General features: G+C 48.2%; 9 protein-coding genes across 9 annotated transcripts; 6 read left to right on the top strand and 3 right to left on the bottom strand.

Moving 5' to 3' along the window:
- Nucleotides 1-202: 202 nt before the first annotated feature.
- On the top strand, nucleotides 203-1,285 carry N7520_003509 (ribosome biosynthesis protein MAK16; the record flags this gene model as incomplete). Its single annotated transcript, XM_057137444.1, has 2 exons — nucleotides 203-261; nucleotides 391-1,285. The coding sequence occupies 2 exons, from the start codon at nucleotides 203-205 to the stop codon at nucleotides 1,283-1,285; spliced, it is 954 nt and encodes a 317-aa protein (XP_056997909.1).
- A 459-nt stretch (nucleotides 1,286-1,744) lies between these two features.
- Nucleotides 1,745-2,713, bottom strand: N7520_003508 (uncharacterized protein; the record flags this gene model as incomplete). The annotated part of the gene is made up of 1 exon (XM_057137443.1): nucleotides 1,745-2,713. One exon carries the CDS (start codon nucleotides 2,711-2,713, stop codon nucleotides 1,745-1,747), a length of 969 nt encoding a protein of 322 aa, XP_056997908.1.
- A 1,995-nt stretch (nucleotides 2,714-4,708) lies between these two features.
- N7520_003507 (uncharacterized protein) lies at nucleotides 4,709-6,250 on the top strand (the record flags this gene model as incomplete). The annotated part of the gene is made up of 3 exons (XM_057137442.1): nucleotides 4,709-4,744; nucleotides 4,813-5,364; nucleotides 5,387-6,250. 3 exons carry the CDS (start codon nucleotides 4,709-4,711, stop codon nucleotides 6,248-6,250), a joined length of 1,452 nt encoding a protein of 483 aa, XP_056997907.1.
- A 663-nt stretch (nucleotides 6,251-6,913) lies between these two features.
- Nucleotides 6,914-7,597, top strand: N7520_003506 (uncharacterized protein; the record flags this gene model as incomplete). Its single annotated transcript, XM_057137441.1, has 1 exon — nucleotides 6,914-7,597. One exon carries the CDS (start codon nucleotides 6,914-6,916, stop codon nucleotides 7,595-7,597), a length of 684 nt encoding a protein of 227 aa, XP_056997906.1.
- A 1,561-nt stretch (nucleotides 7,598-9,158) lies between these two features.
- Nucleotides 9,159-10,878, top strand: N7520_003505 (putative MFS sugar transporter; the record flags this gene model as incomplete). Its single annotated transcript, XM_057137440.1, has 2 exons — nucleotides 9,159-9,720; nucleotides 9,782-10,878. The coding sequence occupies 2 exons, from the start codon at nucleotides 9,159-9,161 to the stop codon at nucleotides 10,876-10,878; spliced, it is 1,659 nt and encodes a 552-aa protein (XP_056997905.1).
- A 626-nt stretch (nucleotides 10,879-11,504) lies between these two features.
- On the bottom strand, nucleotides 11,505-13,528 carry N7520_003504 (putative dynamin GTPase; the record flags this gene model as incomplete). The annotated part of the gene is made up of 3 exons (XM_057137439.1): nucleotides 11,505-11,678; nucleotides 11,732-12,247; nucleotides 12,308-13,528. 3 exons carry the CDS (start codon nucleotides 13,526-13,528, stop codon nucleotides 11,505-11,507), a joined length of 1,911 nt encoding a protein of 636 aa, XP_056997904.1.
- A 971-nt stretch (nucleotides 13,529-14,499) lies between these two features.
- N7520_003503 (Elongator subunit IKI1) lies at nucleotides 14,500-15,688 on the top strand (the record flags this gene model as incomplete). The annotated part of the gene is made up of 3 exons (XM_057137438.1): nucleotides 14,500-14,658; nucleotides 14,746-14,902; nucleotides 14,961-15,688. 3 exons carry the CDS (start codon nucleotides 14,500-14,502, stop codon nucleotides 15,686-15,688), a joined length of 1,044 nt encoding a protein of 347 aa, XP_056997903.1.
- A 270-nt stretch (nucleotides 15,689-15,958) lies between these two features.
- Nucleotides 15,959-16,724, bottom strand: N7520_003502 (SNAP receptor SEC22; the record flags this gene model as incomplete). Its single annotated transcript, XM_057137437.1, has 4 exons — nucleotides 15,959-16,373; nucleotides 16,430-16,539; nucleotides 16,596-16,630; nucleotides 16,691-16,724. The coding sequence occupies 4 exons, from the start codon at nucleotides 16,722-16,724 to the stop codon at nucleotides 15,959-15,961; spliced, it is 594 nt and encodes a 197-aa protein (XP_056997902.1).
- Nucleotides 16,725-16,971: 247 nt separating this feature from the next.
- On the top strand, nucleotides 16,972-18,953 carry N7520_003501 (uncharacterized protein; the record flags this gene model as incomplete). Its single annotated transcript, XM_057137436.1, has 3 exons — nucleotides 16,972-17,106; nucleotides 17,184-17,663; nucleotides 17,721-18,953. The coding sequence occupies 3 exons, from the start codon at nucleotides 16,972-16,974 to the stop codon at nucleotides 18,951-18,953; spliced, it is 1,848 nt and encodes a 615-aa protein (XP_056997901.1).
- Between the last annotated feature and the right edge of the window lie 143 nt (nucleotides 18,954-19,096).

The following is a 19,096-nucleotide window of genomic DNA, read 5'->3' as shown; positions in this document are numbered from 1 at the left end:
ATAGGGTAACAAGTACATGAAGTCGCGGAGAAATAGATAAGGTGTGCCATACTGCCATCTCTCACCGCCATCATTGTGTTAGATCCACCACTCACCGCACGCCTATCGATAAGCTCCGCACGTGACCGGCAACTTTTTTTTTCATCTGGATCAACACCTGGGCAACGGCTCTCCAGTGTGCAACTCACCACCTAAGCCCATCATGTCCGACGAAATTGTCTGGCAGGTTATTAACCAACAGTTTTGTTCTTACAAGCTCAAGTGAGTCTTTTCCCAAACTTAACCCAATTTTTCCCACCTTCTGCAATCTATAACATTCCCTGTCTCGACCGCAAGCATCTCAAATTTTCTAGTCCAATGAAAAAAACTTAACTAACCACTCTACCTCAGAACCACAAAAGACCAAAACTTCTGTCGCAATGAATACAACGTCACCGGTCTCTGCAATCGGCAAGCATGCCCCCTCGCCAACTCGCGGTACGCAACCGTCCGCTCCGACCCCGAGACAGGCGTGATGTACCTGTACATGAAAACCATTGAGCGTTCCCACATGCCCAACAAATGGTGGGAACGTGTCCGCCTCTCATCCAACTACGCCAAGGCCCTCGAACAGCTAGACGAGCGATTGATCTACTGGCCCAAATTCCTGACCCACAAGTGCAAGCAGCGTCTCACACGCCTGACACAAGTGAACATCCGCATGAAGAACATCGCCAAGGAAGAGGATCGCCTCGGTGAGAGGGTCGTGCCGAAGCTTGCGCCTAAGGTGCGCAGACGAGAGGAGACCCGTGAGCGCAAAGCGCTTTCGGCTGCTAAGGTTGAACGCGCGATTGAGCGAGAGCTGATTGAACGTTTGCGGTCCGGTGCCTACGGTGATCGTCCGCTTAATGTTGAGGAGGGTATTTGGAAGAAGGTTCTGCGTGGACTCGAGCGCGCGGGAGAGGGTGAGCGGGATGAGGATCTTGATGATGGAGAGCTGGAGGAGGAGGAAGAGGAGGAGGAGGGTGTTGGTGAGGTGGAGTACGTTAGTGATTTGGATGAGGAGGAGGATCTCGAGGATATTGAGGATTGGTTGGGTGAGAACTCGGCTGATGACTCGAGTGACCTGGATGACGACAGTGATGATTCGAGCGATGATGACGAGCCCAGTGAGGACGAGCAGAAGCCCAAGCCCAGTGCTAAGCGGAAGGCCGCTGCTCCTCAGCAGAAGCCGAGGAAGAAGGGACCCCGCATCGAGATCGAGTATGAGACCGAGGGTGCTGAGCGTGATACTATTATGGCTTAAGCTTGTGATTCTCGGGAATTGGGAAAAGTTTGAGATTGCATGGCGTTGTCGGGTTATTTTCTTCAATTTTGTCTTGTGCTGTGTTCTATTGTGGTCGGGCATCATACCCAGCTATCGCATCTGCTCGATGAATCTTGTCAATACGGGTTTAGACACTTTATGGGCCCTGTTTTTATTCAAAATTATTATTTCCAACTTCATCCGCCTTTCGCTTCAAGTATTCAATTGAGAGCCTGTATCGGCAATATACAAGGTAGAGTGTAGGTGCGAAGTGTGCACAGTGCCGGCAGTAAAAACCCAGGGCTTGGATATGTGGTATTTCTTCTATTCCAATGCTTCCTTGCATTCAATGTTTTATTTCCACTTTCAAAGTCGCCGAAAATCTCTATAGCTGTTAAAAAAGAACTAGCTGTAGGGTGTAGATGGAGGTAGCCAAGTCATGATATCCATTCTTGCCTGTCACATAGAAAGCAATATTGATGATGATGCTTCCTCTGCGAATTCATTCCTAATCCGGGTATTGATGGAACGCTTTCTGCTTGTCGCGAGGAGCCCTGTTGGGAATTTTCGTTCAACGGTCCAGATAAGAGCCATCTCACTGAAGAAATGATCGCCAATGAAGTATCTTCCTCCCGAAGTTTGAGAATGATATTGGTCAATTGAAGGATAGATCACCAGCTGGGTAAGACATTCAGCATCCTGGCAAGCGCCTATATGTGTGAAGTATTCCTTGGCCAGACTCTCGTTGATAACAAAGTTGATAATGCAATCACGAATAAACCATTTCGGACAACTGATATTCCTGCTTGGATGTACAATCAAGCTTTTTTCAAACTCGGATAGTTCACGAGGTGGGACAGGCATCATATCGGCATTCATCTCGGGTATGCAACTCAGAATAACGTCGAGCTCCCTAAGGCATGGGAACCGGCCAAATGCAGTCCAAGTACCCGTCTCAAGGCCTTGGTATCGTTGAAAACAGATTGATAGTTTTTGTAGAGATAGGCATTGACCTGCCAGCTCCACAACATCCTCGTTCGAAAATATGGGTCCGATTTGTCCTATGGGTCTATGCATGTACATAGTCTTGCGGTCAAACTTAGTAGAATCCAATTCCAAAGTAAGTAGGGTTGATCCATGCTGAGAAAGGACCTGGCCGTTAAGAAAGGCAGGCGTATATGTGCCAAACAGACGAAGATATGTCAATGGAGGCAAGGATTTAAACATTGACCCCGCAGCACGCCAAAATTCCAGGTCTTCGTCGTCTCTCGGGCGTAAGACGAGGGTGAGTCGTGTTAGCTGTTGGAAAGGATGAATATCCAAGATACTATGAAGCAATGTCGAATCCCGGATACAGCCGACAGTCCATGATTTCAGAAGACCAAAATCTGTAATAGTCTGCCAGTCTTGGAACTGTCCTGCTGTCATATTGGTTCTGAGAGGCCAGGATATTGTTTCAAGTTTGCCGGGTGGTAAATCATGCTTGCTTCCCTGTACCGGAATGTATTCGTTGAAGCCCCATTTACAATAAGGCATATCACGCCGGTTGATCTGCAATGCAATCTCTTTGATATTCGGTGCAAGTAACACACTGTTCTGGAGGAGCCTATCAGGATGTTCGATGATTTTTCTAATGTTCGGATTTTCCCAGCAGGTAACATGCACAGCATGCAGCATTGGTGAAGTAAGCCAAGCCTTGTGAATCGTTGGCCCCGTGGTGAAGATGGTCACTCTACAAGCAGGGTGATATTGCGAAAGAGCTTCAAAAAGCTCAGGCGGGCCACCGTTGTCAACAAAAATATCCACATCTTGCAAACGAGAGAGATCTCCCACAGATTGAGGATAGGAGTCAATTTACTAGCCCTTAGCCCACAAATTCGGGGAATAGCCATGTCCCCTAAAGGTCCTCCTTCCAGAGCACGGGGAAGACGTTTGAATTGACGGAGAGTTTTCTCAACTCGGCCAAGAAGTTCTGGAGTCCATTTAGGAGGGTCGTCAAGGAGATAGTCACCCTGTGGATTTGGCATTGGTCTCGGATACCATTCCGCGAAAATACTCAGTCGTCTCACTTGAGTGAGAACACCGGCACCGGGCAGGGGGAGTAATCTTTCGGGGGATGAAGAGACAGTTTCTCCATTCCTAAAGCGGATGACGAGATGTCTGTACAGAGTTGGGCTGACAATTCTATTCCATTCTCGATTTACTAGGGACAGCTCACGAGGTGCCTGTTACTTCAGTTAGACCTGCTGATTATATCATATTTGGAAGACTTACCCATTCGGCGATGATATGTTTGATTTCTAGTGGTAATTGATCCATCGTCAAATTCTATCAATGTTGAAACATTTGAACATTTGAAAATTTGAAAGATAGGGAAAGAAGGTCAAAGTAACTAAGAGGAATTAATAGAATAGACTAGTGGATTAATATTTATCCGCCTAACAATAGGCATAGTGCTAAGTCGCTAACAGTGAGTTAGTCATAGACTCATCACCACTTACTGCCCTCAACGTAGATATAATCATTGAGCCAGAGAGAAGTTCAATTATCGTTGACGGCTGTGTTCTGTAGAAGTCAGCTAAGGTGATACGATGGTCTCATATGCGACTGAGTCTAAGGCTGTGGTTAAAGTCGATATTGGGGCCGAAGTGGTCGTCAAAGTCGCAGTAAACTGAAATGTGCCACTGAAGAATGACTGTGATGTAGAAGAGGTTGTTACATAGTCCGACGGCAAACTTGTATAGGTTCAACAACGCTCACCGCCATTCATTTGTAGAAGCCAGAAACCATTCACAAGGTTCACGGCCCGAGTCGATATCCGTCACAAGCGGGTTCTGGGCAATCCAGGGCCACGGTTATCGTTATTCAAATATTAATGCTTTGATCAGACTCCTTGAGGTTCGGAAGAATCATCTCCGTATTGATTTGTAGATGGCCTGACGAGGGCTTATTTTGGTAGGCCATTGGGGTAGGGGTTTTCGGAGGATATGCCATCCACATGCCAAAGCACTTTTCAGGAGGGTTTGAAGAATTGAATTAATATATTTCAAAAGAAGGCTTTGCTTGTCCCTGGGCTGAAAATTTCTGATGGGCTCAATCGGAAAATCTCGACTTCATGCCAAAGCCGGATAATGTTGTCCGGTAGCTGGAGGCCAAATCAGACTTTCCAAGGTTAGTGGAGCTGGCGTACTCAGTAGCGATTTCTTTAATATTGAGCCAATGAGATTATCATGAAGGATGAAAGATTACTAATTTTGCGCCGTGACTCCATTTAGCCCCCACGATGCAAATAAAGTACTTGCCCCAAGGCAACGTCACGGATCTGTTAGCCCAACTACATTCATACCCCTGAATTCCATCTTTGTCCTCATAGGATTTGGCAGATGGATAAATTACTGGAGAATGCCAGCAATCAGCTGGATCATGACCAATCGAGGTTTACTCTCGAGCAACCTGCCGGTAAGTCTGCCACATTACCATCCCAAGTCTTTGGTCTACCGTCTGACACTCCTCTAGATCGGTTTCAGATTCAAACCTACCTCTTCTCGCACTTGGGTCTGCAATCAAATGTGATTGTGGCAGCATCATATACCAGTGCCCAGGGGACTGAGGTGCTATCCAGAGACATTCTCTACCCAGCCATTCGACATGTAGTGCAATTATATCCGGAACTATCCACAGTCACTTTCTCTCGCCCGTCAACGACGATGAAAAATCGAAATCGACGCTGGTCAGGCTTTCTACGACAAATAGACTTGGACAATCATGTCAAATTCGTTCACATTTCTGAAAAAGAGGAAAAAACAGGTCTAAGCGCGACGATACAAAGATATCATAACATCTGGTTCGAAGATGTCTCAGAAAAGCCACCATGGCAACTTATCGTGGTAAACGGCAAACACGTTCTATTCGTGTTCGATCACTATTTCACCGATGGCCGCGGTGCAGCCTATATCCTGGGTGGCCTTTTGAAAGCATTGAACCAGCCGAGTAAGACTATAGTTGACGATTCACCCATTGTCAAAGTAGCTCCTGAATTGCCCGGATTTCCAGAGGAAGATCCACTGATCCGTGCCGGCGTGAAAGCATCTATACTCGCAGCTCTCTGGCTATTTCATCAACCGCTTGATCCAAATTTCATGCCGCTTGACCGATTCCTTCTTCCACGACGCTAAATGCCAACCGAAGGACAAATTGGATGTCATCAACCCGCACCGTGAGACTCGTCTAACCAAAACAAAAGTTGATACTCTCCGTCTCGACGCTGAGACGGTTGAAAGATGTGTCAAAACCTGCCGCAAGCACCAGACCTCATTCACCCGCCTCCTGCATACGCTCATCAAAGTAATTCTCGCAACGGACTTTTACCCCAAAGCGAAATTCAGCCACTCGCACCTAGCCGTTGATATTCGATCTTATCTTCTTCCTGCACCCCGGGTGACCATGAAAACAGCCGTTTCGATCTTCACGAAATTCGACTGGCTTGCCAAGTTCAGAAAAGCCGGGAAGGGGGAGAGGGACAGTTCCGACAAGATATCTATCGTCAACGCGAGTATTGTATGGGACTTGGCACGAGAGCATAAAAGTCTTCTTATGGAGGACCTGAATCATACGAAGATATGGCGAAAGGCTTGGAAGAGCATGGAACTTGTCCAGGCAGACGATGAAGATTTCATTGCTCAGGCTATTGATGGGTATTCAACGGCGCTGCGAAAATCTTTCGAAATATCTAACCATGGTGTATTCGATCCCGCTCAATTCGGCTGGACTGGCTCCGATGCAAAGTGGAAGATCTCTAATATGGAGTCCTCGGCTAGTATTATGAAGGCGGGCTATGGAACTAATATGACATTTAATGTTATTGGTGTTGCGGGGGTTGATACGGTTATCCATGTCGGGTCGGAGGAGGGTAGTTTGAAGGATAACTTTGTTGCTTCTGTTGGAGCGTGTTCGAATACGGCTTGAGGCGATTATTTAAATATGCCGAGACTGGGGCTTGGATAGGCCGGACTTCAAATGTTTACTGAATGCTTGCCCATCAACGGCGGTAGGTATGGATGAATTTCAAATGTTGACGAGGCCGCTGTGCAAGGTTATGTATACAATCCTAATTCTATCATGTTCACATATATTGATGTCATTAAGAAGACTCGTTAGTCTCAAACAGATCCACGGATCTCGGGAGGTATATATTGAGCTTGGGCCTCTCAGATGAAACATAACTGCATGTAAAGAAGGAATCTTTATTGTATCTGGCGTACATCTAACCAATTTCATCAAAAAAAGTATCTCGCATATCAGGGCAATGTAAGGCATTTGAGTCCGAGCGAAATGGAAGATGACATTGTATAGGATCACGTGCCACCGGAGCCGCCTCTCCTGTTTCACTTCGGGTTTCGTCCTTCTCCGCCACTCAACTTGCAGGAGCCGGCTCTTTGCGCAATACTTAATTTACCTCCTCCTTCAGCGGCTTGCTTAGAGATTTGCAACTTCTCGGGCCTTGCCCCGATCCTACAGAATTTACTGGATTCCATTCTGCAGGAAGCAGCTCCGTATCTGACCCCACATTCAAACTGTCCTTTACAGCGTATAGCTTGACAACCGACAACCCCACACTGCCAACGCAAAATGAGCTCGTACTTTTCCTCCTTGAAGTCTTCCTCCTCCATATCCAATGTCATCGGGTCACGACTCAACAGCCTCCGTCGTGCTATCACCGTAGGTGACGAAGCGGACGACCCGGACAACGAAGACTGCTCGCACATTTCCAACGCCCTCCGCGCCTACTACATCGAGAAAGGCCGCCCATTCCCTTCATGGCTTCCCCCAGACCCGAAAGCGCCCTCTTCCACATCTTCCCGCGTCATCGCAACCAGCCAGGGCCAGGGCCAAGGTTCCGCCGCCAATGGTCGTGGTGGCGGTCTGGGTGATCTATGGGGAGACTCGGGTTCCGCTCAACCACCACCTACACAGACATCCAGTCTCCGCCGAGGTCGAAACGCGGCAGGTGCCCCTCCACTCAATTCTAGTGTCAGCTCCCCCGCAGGTCCTGTGCCTCCGTCTGCAGGAGCGCCGCTCGCACATGCCCAGTCGAACCCCTCCATCCCGGCCTCTCTCCAACCGGCCGGAGCTCGGCCTTTGCCTAGCCAGCGGACTGGATCATATCAGTCTTCTCAAACACGGATGAACTCTGGAGGGTCAGGTGGCTCTGCGCAGGAACGACTGCGGGCGCGGTTGCAGGGAGGTCGGTCTCCTAGTCCGGGCAATCTTGATCCGAGTGTTCGAAAACCAGTTGGGGAAAGACGATGGTAAGGGGAATTTGCATTGGATCGATTGCATAGTCATAAGCATGGCGTCGGGAGTTTCATTCTTTTATCTGACCGTTGTACATACAATCCAATTGACCAGACTAGACTTTCGACTTTGACCCGCTTTCATCTGAGATAAGGGAATGTATCCCGTAGATTGATGTTTCCTTATCCCAACTTCCCGATGCAAGTGTCAGGTGTTTCCGGTTCTAGATTCTCTTCAGCCTCGCGCAATCTTTCCCTAGAAGTGTCTTCATCAGACTGACGATCTTACTATTTTGGCTTGGAAGGTCTTCCAAGGTACGCGAGTGACATAACAATTATGATTGGTTCTATCGTCTTCTGATATTTCCACTCATATAGGCTAATCTCAAGTCTTAGATCCGCTTCGCCAAGCCACCAACCCACGCCCGCTCAGCGAATGACGCCCTCGGCTTGAAAGTGGGAAAATCCCGCAAGTTCCACCCATTAAGAGGACGAAAACAAAGCCACAGAACAGAACCCTGAAGCTCGAACCCGACCTTTTAAGAAAACAACTCGGAAGCATCTCGGGATCCGGTTCCTATGTCTCCACTTTTGACCCCGAGATTTGTCCCCCCGGGCCGGCACATGCTTTAAGTGGAGGACAGTTTCACCGAGATGTCACCGAAACTGGAGTCTCCATGGGGAACCCCAACCTGCCATACAGGATACTGCGTAATACTTTGAAATCGGACACTCTCCGAGAACTTCCCATGTGACGTTCCTGATTTTCATCATCAGATACCTGATGTTGCCGGCTTGACTAGGGAAGATGGTCGGCTTTGTCTTCACCCGCAACGACGAACTCCACTTCTAGGCCCGATTTTCTGCAAGACAACGGGAAGCCGGGAATTTTCCAGAACTAGGATGCCGAGTGGATGTTATGCTGATATTTGATCATATTCAAGCATCAGGGCAAAAGTTGCCACAGTGTGTGGTTGGACTGCAACCTTGGATTGAACTAAATAAGCTTCTGTGGGTTGCGATTCGTCCAGACGCCTGATAATCAAATTCCCCGGCCTGCCTTTCCCTCTCCACATTCTCCTATCCCTGTGAAGCATGCAAATGGATACTTGTTCGGGCAGTCTTGACCATGTTTGGGATCTCGGTGAGCCCGCATTATGCTTTCCCCCTCTTGTTTGCCTGCCCGTTTTTCGTGGTCCCCGGATCCCGTTTCTCCACAGTTGAAAACTTGGAGTACATGACTAGTTACTCCAGATACCGAATCAGGAACACGGGAACGGATCCCCAGCCGGATTTTTAGACTTTTAGTTTCTCCGAGTAGCTTCTTCCCCACTGTTGTTTTTCTCTCGTGCGTCACGACGCCAAAGTGTATTTCCGGCATCTGGGGTTGATGGTCTGAGATTTGCTTCAAATACTTCTTGTCTGCCCCCCTTTCCAGTTCGATTTTTTTTTATTTGGACGTGCTTTCTTCTCCCTTCTATTCTAATACACCACTGTGTGGGCCCCGGCTGAGACGCCTGGTTTAGTTCCTTTTTTTCTACATTTAGTTATACATCTACCCTAAGGGTTCTCTATTCACCATGTCGGACCTCAAGGATATTGAGATGCCCACCGACACCCATAAGGAGGCTCCTATCGCTTTCGAGATGGACCATGTGTCTGAGAAGGTCGATAATGAGATCAACGAGGCTGCGATGGACGCTGAGCTGGCACAGCTTGAGGAGCAGTTGCAGACTCTGCCCAAGTCTCGGTTTGAGGTCACATTCTCCAATCCGGCTATCTATACCTACATGCTGGTTGCATTCGCTTCCATGGGAGGTCTTCTTTCTGGTCTCGATCAATCTCTGATCAGTGGTGCCAACTTGTCTCTTCCCACTGCTCTGCACCTTAATTCTAATCAAGCCAGTCTGGTGAATGGTGGTATGCCGCTTGGTGCTGTTGCTGGTGCCCTATTGCTTTCTCCATGCAATGAGTACCTTGGACGTCGCATGTCTATCATTGTCTCTTGCGTTCTGTACACCATTGGCGCCGGTCTGGAGGCTGGTGCCATCAACTTTGGTATGATATTTGCTGGCCGTATGGTTTTGGGTGCCGGTGTTGGTCTGGAGGGTGGTACTGTGCCTGTTTATGTTGCGGAGTCTGGTAAGTCTTCTGTATTTGATGTTTGTTGAGGTCACTATACTAACAGGAATTGGGTTCATAGTTCCTAGCAAGATCCGTGGTAACCTCGTCTCCCTCTACCAACTCAACATTGCTCTCGGTGAAGTGCTTGGTTATGCTGTCGCTGCCATGTTCATCAGCGTCGAAGGTTCCTGGCGCTACATTCTTGGCTCATCCCTCGTTTTCTCGACCATCCTCTTCGTTGGAATGCTTTTCCTCCCGGAGAGCCCCCGTTACTTGATGCTCAAGGGACACGAAATCGAAGCATACGGAGTCTGGAAGCGCATCCGTGGATTCAACGATTTTGCCGCCAAGGACGAGTTCCTTGGTATGCGCCAGGCCGTCCAGGCCGAGTGCGAGGAGCAGTCCCAGACCAAGAAATATGCCTGGATGGACTTCTTCACCAACCCGCGTGCTCGCCGCGCCATTGTCTACGCCAACATTATGATTTTCCTCGGCCAGTTCACCGGTGTCAACGCCGTCATGTACTACATGTCCACTCTCATGGAGGCCATCGGTTTCGACGCGAAGACCTCCGTCTTCATGTCCCTCGTTGGCGGTGCTTCCCTGTTGTTCGGCACCATTCCTGCTGTCATGTACATGGAGCGTTTCGGCCGCCGCTACTGGGCTAATGCCATGCTCCCCGGTTTCTTCATCGGTCTTGTCCTCGTCGGCGTTGGTTACACCATCGATTACAACAAGTACCCCGCCGCGGCTCAGGGTATCTACCTTACTGGTATCATCCTATACATGGGCTTCTTTGGCTCCTACGCGTGTCTGACCTGGGTCATTCCCTCGGAGGTCTTCCCCACCTACCTGCGTCACTATGGCATGACCACCGCCGACGCTAACCTCTTCCTCTGCTCCTTCATCGTCACATTCAACTTCACCCGAATGATGAACTCAATGACCCGTATCGGTCTCACTCTCGGTTTCTACGGTGGTATCGCCGTTCTAGGCTGGTTCTACCAGATTATCTTCATGCCCGAGACTAAGAACAAGACTCTTGAGGAGATCGATGAGCTCTTCTCGCAGCCTACTTCTGTTATTGTGAAGCAGAATATGAAGCAGACTGCTCAGGTTATTCGTGATCTGTCTCACTTCCGTCTGCGGAAGGTTTTCTCCCCTGAGCCTTACTAGGCTTTTAATGGTGGGCAACTGATGCTTCATCGGTTACTTAGTTTTGGCTTCTGTTCCTTTTATGCTTTCATGACTCGCCATGAGCATGTGCTATGATGCACTGCAATATACCCCAATCAAATATATAATGAATTTCGATCACAAATTAGTCCTCACTTCCTCAGTAGCGTAGGATCTACCCCTCTATCTACCCCTCTATTTAGCCCTCTATTACTTGGGTGCACTGCGGAGTTTTTGCACATTCGTTCTAAACCCTGAAGCTCTTTTCTTTTTATTCCGCTACATGTTTAGAGAGCCCTTTGACTGTTTAAGTAATCCGGTAGGAAAGAAGATAGATCCCTAGGCAGGATATAGTGGGAGATAGATAAAGTATCCATAAGACCTAGGTAGGCGCCGTGTAGTACCCGAGTACTTGAGGAAATACCTTATCAAGGTATGTTCACGCTTAGGGATTGCAAATATTGAATGACTAATGGACCAGTAGGGTAAAATTGAAGAAGCTCCCCACAGATTGACTGCAACTAACCGGTAGCAGCGTAAAAGCCCATATCATAGGTATTCAAATTAGTGCCTAGATTTCCAAATCCCGCAGGCTATGTTCCAATGCATCCCGAAGGTGAATTGCGTCAGAACGTTGCTGGCAAATCGGGGGAGGGGGGGGGTTCGGCAGCTAAGGAAACAAGTTCCTCATCAGAGTAACAACTAACAGTCATTGGGTTGAATGCATTGTTCAGTTTCGCGAGAATATGCCTTTCAATAACCTGGCGACAGACGTTGTCAACGAATGTCTTGCATGCTACCTTGGCGGAGTTAGTTAGAGGTAAACCACAGATCTGAATGAAGAAGGAATAACCTTGTAGTAAGAACCCAAGGCCATGAGAGCGTCTGAGCATGCCTGTTCTTTCGTGTCGACGATTTTGTCTGGTTCGATTGAGTTCTTCTTCAGATAGGTTAGCATTGAGTCTGCGGACATGTGTCCCGCCGAATCAATTGCATGTGACAATAATTCTGCCACTTGAGATCTCGAACGATCATCTCGAGACTTTTGGACATTGTCAGTGTAGTAGTGGTTGTATGTCATTGGCTGTCGAGTTTCATCGTCAATCAATTTTGCGAGCTCGTGATTGCCAACTTTGGTATTTGATTCCAAAGTTTTACGGACGAGGTGATGAATTTTGTGACGGACTGGGATGTCCTTGATGGTATGTTCAAGGGCAGTCTCCATAGACAGGGAAACGAGTCTTGAAGTGGCACTGACGTGGTCTCGAGAAATTTCAGCCCATCGTGAGGACTGCTCATGGAAGAGCCTGGTAACGAGACAGTGGTTGTAGCTTCCAGGGAGCTCTTGACCTCTTGTCTCTTTATATGCCTATATCAGGTCAATATTGAATGAGAATAATTTTTATGCACTGCAAGCAATATTTCTTACCTGTCGAACCCAGTTCATCAGTTCCTCCTGTGTAACAGCTAGTTGACCATCCTCAACTTCGCTTTTGCTTAAGCTTTCGGAGCTACTGTCGACTTTCCACGATCTCTTTCTCCATCTCTTTCTTTCTGGCGATTCGGGATTCTCAGTGACGAGAACTGTCTTTCTTTTCGCTCCATTTTCGCTCATGTAGCTAGAGAAAGTCTCGTTCCCAATATGAACTGCAGCACGAAGACGAATAAATGGCTTATCATCATCATGCAGAAAGAAAATTGAATCAGGTCCGCCATATGATCCCTCCACAGCTGCTTGAACAAGCCTGTGGCAATCAGCACTTATTCTGGTCAAGAATGTGCGGATCTGACTGGGAGATTTTCGCTCATTTCCAATCGCATTGAGCTCTTGGTTCGTACGTTCCAGCAATCGACGCACATCTGCACGGACAGTCGGTAATTGCTGTTCAATATGACTATCCAAAAGGTCCTGCAGGAAAATGCGCAGCTTGTCTATGCCAACTCGATCCGGATCTAAGCCCAGCGAACTCCAAGGTGGCGTGCTAAAATAAGTCGATTCCATCTTCCGGCGTATTTCACCAGTCATTCCAGCTTTGAGCTCGTTGGGGGTAGGGTTTTTGAGAATGAAGAACCCTAGTTTGAGTTTTGTTTGATCACGGTTGTTAGCCAGCCTTGCAACTCGGGACTGAGTTCTAAGACCAGGGAGATCGACAATAGTGAGGTGAACTCCGGTATTGCCAACCAGTTCCAGCCGAAGAATATCCTCTGCAAAGCAGGGTTTGTCGACTTCCGTATCGCTGGTAGAAAGTCCTATGAGCTTTGCCGCTTCTTTTGTAATGCTAGGCAGTTCTGCGAAGTCTTGGAACTCGTGGCGGTAGTCTTTTAGCTTGGCTTTGGTATCCTCATCTCGCGAAGGATGTGGGGTTATCGTTGCTGTGAATTGTGACTGAGAGGGATCGTGGCGAAGAATAAGTTCAGTTGCAAAATGGGTGCAAAGACCATCTTGGCGAGGGAAAGGGATACCACTGATACCCTCCAGAACCGAACTCTTCCCAGCGGACTGATCGCCACAAACCACTATTTGAGGGAGTGAGATATGTTCACTGACCCCATTTGCCCGGAATTTATCGATTCCGTTTAAGCGTCCAGATGTTTTGGAAGAATGCAGTCCAACACTTTCGCCCAGCTGCGTGGTATTCATCGAAATCATACTGAGCACCGACAGAGAAATGGGGATCTCAATGGTATTGGTGGTGCACTTGGTGGGATACTGAAGAAGAAGGAAACGGAAGTCACAGAAACACCGTCATTATATAGACAGAACGCCTGCCAAATAAAGTCTTGTTTGCTGTTTCCTTACGTATTTCCTTTGCTATATGCGTATATTTACCGAAAACAAACTGCAACTTGAAGAATCTGAGATAGCCTATAATGGTTATACATTGCCATCACTACCAAAATGTCCACCTGGCCCATAATGACCTCCTAAGTTTCTTCCACTACCACAATCACTGCAGGTAAGATCCGAAGAGGCACCGTCATTGAGAGCATTGCAGTGCGAGCATTTTTCATATAAATGTTAGAAAAACCGCCGTGGGTAAATATGAGGATCCTGGCAATTTGTTTGCCTTCCTTAAGCCGTGTGGATCCTGTCTTGAAACGCGTACCAAGCCTGGCTTATCAAGGTCAAAGCCCAAGGAAGCAATGAACGCAAGCCCTGTTTTCTAGAAAGCCAGATCGCGTTTTCAACAGTACATTGTCATTGTCTGCGAACACTTATACGCGAAAATTTTCCTCGACCACCTCAAACATGCCCTCATTCCAGTCCCTAGGAATAGTGCTCAGGGCGGGAGTTTCCGTAGTGCTATGATGCGCCGGTATATAGCGGCCTTAAATTAGATTTGGATTTGGGCAGCAGATATGAGTTTGACTCATTGTATGTTCACCCCTATTCTGGGAAACATTAGGTGGATGTTCATAGGAGAGGATCTTAAAATGCCCTAATTCTAAGGATTCATGTGTATGATCTTCTTATGCAGAGCTGGAAAAATATGTAGCTCGCGGCTCGGCCCGGGGAGCCTCAACTGTAAAATCACGCGAAATTTTTGCGGTGAGGAAATACCCCACTTCAATCTCCTCACCTCTACCTACAGCCATCTCAACTTTAAATTACAGATCACAATGGCGCCTGTCAATCTGTCCCATCGAAGGACCCATAATCTGCTACTTATATCTAAGCTCCTGAGTCTCCGAGACACGGCGTCGCCACTGACGTTGCTCTTGGACTCATTAGAGCAACCCGCCACACCCCTCATCCAGGAGTATATCAGACGCGCTAAGGCAAGTATAAGGTCCCACCCAAAAAGAAACCGTTGAAATGTTATTCATATCAGGCCTTTTGACTTCTCATGCTAATTTATGATGCAGCTGTCTAAAGTCCATGTCACCCTCGTAGCCTTTGAGACTTTAAAGCGACCTGATGGATGTGATGCATTTGTATCCACCCGTCGCAAATGCCCGGCCGACATTATTAAAGAAGTGGCTGCAGCATATCAGCCTGTCGCATCGACCGGCCCGTCAAAGAGTAGGGAGGATCCAATGCTCATCCGATTCTGATTCAGGAAAGCTGACCAGTACCATAGGACGTCTCATTATCATTGATGCCATAAACCCTCTTTTGAGCTCACGAACCCTGGACCCAAACTTTCATTTGCCCTCATTCTTGGGTGCTTTCATTGCCCCGACAAACCCGGCAGCCCCCAAGTCTGACGCCGCATTGGTGGTGATTTATCATCAAGATATTCCGGGTCTTCCCTTGCAGAATCCCTACTTGCCATCCACATTCTCTGTTCTCACCTATCTCGCTACGAGTATTATCACGCTTCATTCATTCTCTCATATCTTGGCGCAGAAGGCTGCGCGTGATCGCAGCCTGGCTGCGCCGGTATTTGGCCTTGAAGAAGAGCAGGACGGTGTTCTGCTGGGCAGACTGGACAAGCTTGTTGGCACTGGCGCTTCTGAAGGAATCGTCCTCGAGCTGGAGCATCGCCGCAAGAGTGGACGAGGTGTTTTGGAATGGTATCTCCTCCCTCCTGCATCACGGTACTCCTCCAACCAGGTGAAGGAGATCGTCACTCTTCTCGATGACAATACCCTGTATAATCCTCCCATGGAATCCAACTATGATGCCGAAGAGGAGCCCCAGTCCACCTTCGAGTTGGGGCTTACTGATCGACAGAGACGCGACAGAGAAGGTGTCGTCTTGCCCTACTTTGATGCACAGCATGGGGATGGACCTGGAGAAGGTGGGCGGATTCTCTACGATATGGGCGAAGAGGATGACTTTGACGAGGAGGAAGATGAGATCTAGATATTGACTCTACAAGCTTCTTGTATCTGATTTGCAGTTTGCAGTGTATTGCGTGAATTTGAGGTGGATTGTGTCCTGCAACCACCGGGGATTTATTAACTATGCATACAATCATACAAAGGAGCGCCGGCGAGGGGAGGCCTCCAGAGAAAAAGGGCGATCAAAGGAATCGCCAAAACAGGAAGATGAAGATCACCAATCCGAGGCCGACAAAAGGTCCATACTGTCATATGGTCAGAGAACGGGATAGACCAGGGATTACAGGGTTGATCATCTTACCTGCTTTACCAATAATTCCCAGTTGATGCGGACTGCTGCTTTCCGATACTTCTTGCTGTCCTCGCGCAAACGGCCAGATAACTCGCCCATCCGCTCCAGACTATCTCCGCGGTACAGGAGATCCTCGATATTCTTGGTCATGACCTGTGTGACATCGCGCAGCTCATCATTGAGTTTATCGAGATTCCCCGAGGCACGGCTGTCTTGGTATAGCTTCTTTGTCCTCTGAATAAAGGTATCGAACTCGACGAATGCATAGGGACGGAGGTTAGGAGATTGGTATTGTGAGGGGGAGTAGGTGGTGGTGAATTCGGAGGCCAGATCAGCGAGATAGGTGAACGCAAGCTTGCGGGGATAGGAACGGTCACAAATGCAAAGGAAGCAAATTTCGTCTTTGATCAAATAGCTGTCATATTATAAGAATCTTAGTCTCCTGCATTGAAAGAGCTCACAATCACTTACTGGAGGGTGTACTGGCCCGACTCAATGCTTGCCTGAGGTGCGGCATTGCGATTTAGACGGCGGAATATCATCTTGGTCTGACCCTTGATCTCAGCCAGATCACTCTCAGCCTATAGAGAGTGGTCAGTGCACGTCCATCATCAAACATCCTTTCCCTTTATCTCACCTGCTCATCATCCACCGACGCGGCCAGCATCAAGCCTAAAAACACCTTATCGTCAGCAACAGCACCTTCTTCCTCTCTTCAACAGTGTCACATACTGTCAATCCTTGCAATCTGAGTTGACTTCACCATATTGCCGGCTTTTAATTGTGGAAAAACGCTGGAATCACTCTTTGTTTTGTCAAGATTCACTGCGCAATCGGCCAGAATGGCCCGCCAGAAAGCGGTGAAAAGGGGCAGAACTAAAGGCTCGGGGTAAGCTTCAACCTCTCCGCTTTGGGCTTTGTGTACGGTAGCGAGCGTCTACTTCTAACTCCGATCATGCTATAGACAAATTGCGCCAAGCTCTGCTGGTGTAGCAGGAGGTTCATCCAAGAAAATGCCTACCCAGGAATCACCAATCGTGAGGTCCCCTACAAAAAGAACCCCCCGCAAAGCCGCAGCTCGGGGAAAGTGGAGCGAGGAGCAGCTGTTGACCAGCGATAAGTCAGTTTTGATCGATGCAGACTTGGTGGTATATCTCCCAACTTACCGAAAAACAAAATATGCTGGGAGTTTGAGCTAATCAGATTGATATTTCTACAATGTTAGAAACTCCTAGCTAGCTCCAAAGCATGGAACTGCTTAGATGAAGATGAGAAGCGCCAAATCCTAGATTTTCTCCCCGCTGATACCCACCCCAATCCAGATCCCCCAGCGGATGACCCTCATGCAAAGATCCCACCACTCCCTGATTCCTTTGTTCGGTATTCAAACAACTGGCGGGATGGCATTCGCCAGTTCCAGCTTGATCTACAGCATGGTCGCTATGACCCCGAATGGCTACGACAGGCTGAAGAGGCACGACAAGAGCGGGAGAATGGCGAATTTGAATCTTTTAAGGAACGGGAATACGAAGAGTTCTGGGGCCAGAAACAGAAATTGGATAAGCGTCTCGCCGCTGGAGAGTCGGGGAAAGTGAAGCTTGGCACTCTGGTGGAGGAGGGCGCGATTCAGATCGGAGACGTTTGGAGATTCAATTATGTTTATGGTAAAGGAGCTGAGCGGATAGTCATTGACAAGGAGACTAGGGTATCGTTTCATCGGATGGATTGATAATCATGGAACACTTCACTGACAATTCTGCAGGTTCATGAGATCAATGGTTCCAAATTGACGTTTGTCATGCCAGCTGGACAGCGTGTCTTTCTCAAGAGTGTTATCACTGAAGCCCCAACTACTGCATTGTCAGGCCAGGAGGATGGAGCGCAAGAGATGCAGAGAGTGGAACTCGACACTATTATGACAGAGGAGCCCGAGACGAAAGAAGTGCCCGAGTCGAAAGAAGTGCCCGAGGTTCCATTAATGGATCCAAATTCACAGAAAAAAGATGAGGTTCAGATGGTCAACGAGAGTGAGGAAGACATCATTCCCGATGCACGAATTGTCCAGGGGGAATTCAAAATAGATTCCAAAGAACGAGCGATTCAACAATGGGACGATGTTTGTCGCGACAGAGAGGAGCGCATCAATCTTCTGGTATCCTCCCCGCTTTCCACTCCACCACCGAGTCTGGAACCAACGAGCTCACAAACCGAGCCACAATCTACACCTCAGGAGGCCCAATCAAAGGTCCAGGTCGTGATTATGAGCCCTATGAAGGCACCGTGTGAGAATCTGAAACGTTCCATTTCTCAGCCTGCAGAAGAGTCTCCAGTCAAACGCAAACGGGGTCGACCACCTAAACCCAAAACCTTTGGACCTCAGCCCAAGTCTGAGCCGAAGTCTGAGTCTGTATCTGCACTTAAAGAAGATCCAGTGACAGAGTCGATACATCAAACTTTACACCGCCCAAATGTGCAAGTTTTGGTTGAGTCACCAAACCTCGAGCCTAAGCCTGAACCTAAACCAGATATGCATAACATTGACAATATTGTTCACAGCACCATGACACCCAGCACAGATGACTTGAAAGTGGAATCAATATCTCCTCCCGACGATGTATCTCAAAATCCCGAAAATACTACCAAGGACCTGACCCCAACTACGCACACTTCCGCCAGCACGCAGTCAAATTCTATATCTGCATCCCAGCCTAAACTCCAGGCTGCAATACATACGACAGCACCACTCACGCAACCCCTGACACAAGATTCCTCCGAAGTAGTATCTACCAACAAAGCGGAAGAAGTCTTTGTTCGCGATGTCACATCGCCGCGGGCACTAGTCCAAGAGATATTGGCTACAGATGGACGAGCGGTAGGCAAGCGCACTGCGAATGCTTGGAAAGAGTTTCGCTGTTATCGCAATAACCAGGATATGGGTTCGCCCTGGGATATACGCCAGACATGGTACTACAAGAAGAATCCCACTTCTTCATAAGCGGGATCCCCAGACTTCCGACATTTCTTTGGGCATTTGCGTGGAAATGGTCTTTTCAGTGCATGGTGTACATTCTCATGGGTGGCAAAGCCTCATCTGCAGTCTATTGATACCCACGTTTTCGGTCAGAACTATATTTTATT

The sequence above is a fragment of the Penicillium odoratum genome (genome assembly GCF_028828045.1).
Source record: "Penicillium odoratum strain IBT 22623 chromosome Unknown utg000003l_segment0_segment0, whole genome shotgun sequence".
Taxonomy (NCBI): domain Eukaryota; kingdom Fungi; phylum Ascomycota; class Eurotiomycetes; order Eurotiales; family Aspergillaceae; genus Penicillium; species Penicillium odoratum.
The sequence above is the reverse complement of the archived record's forward strand: the minus strand, read 5'-3'. Positions and strand labels throughout refer to the sequence as shown.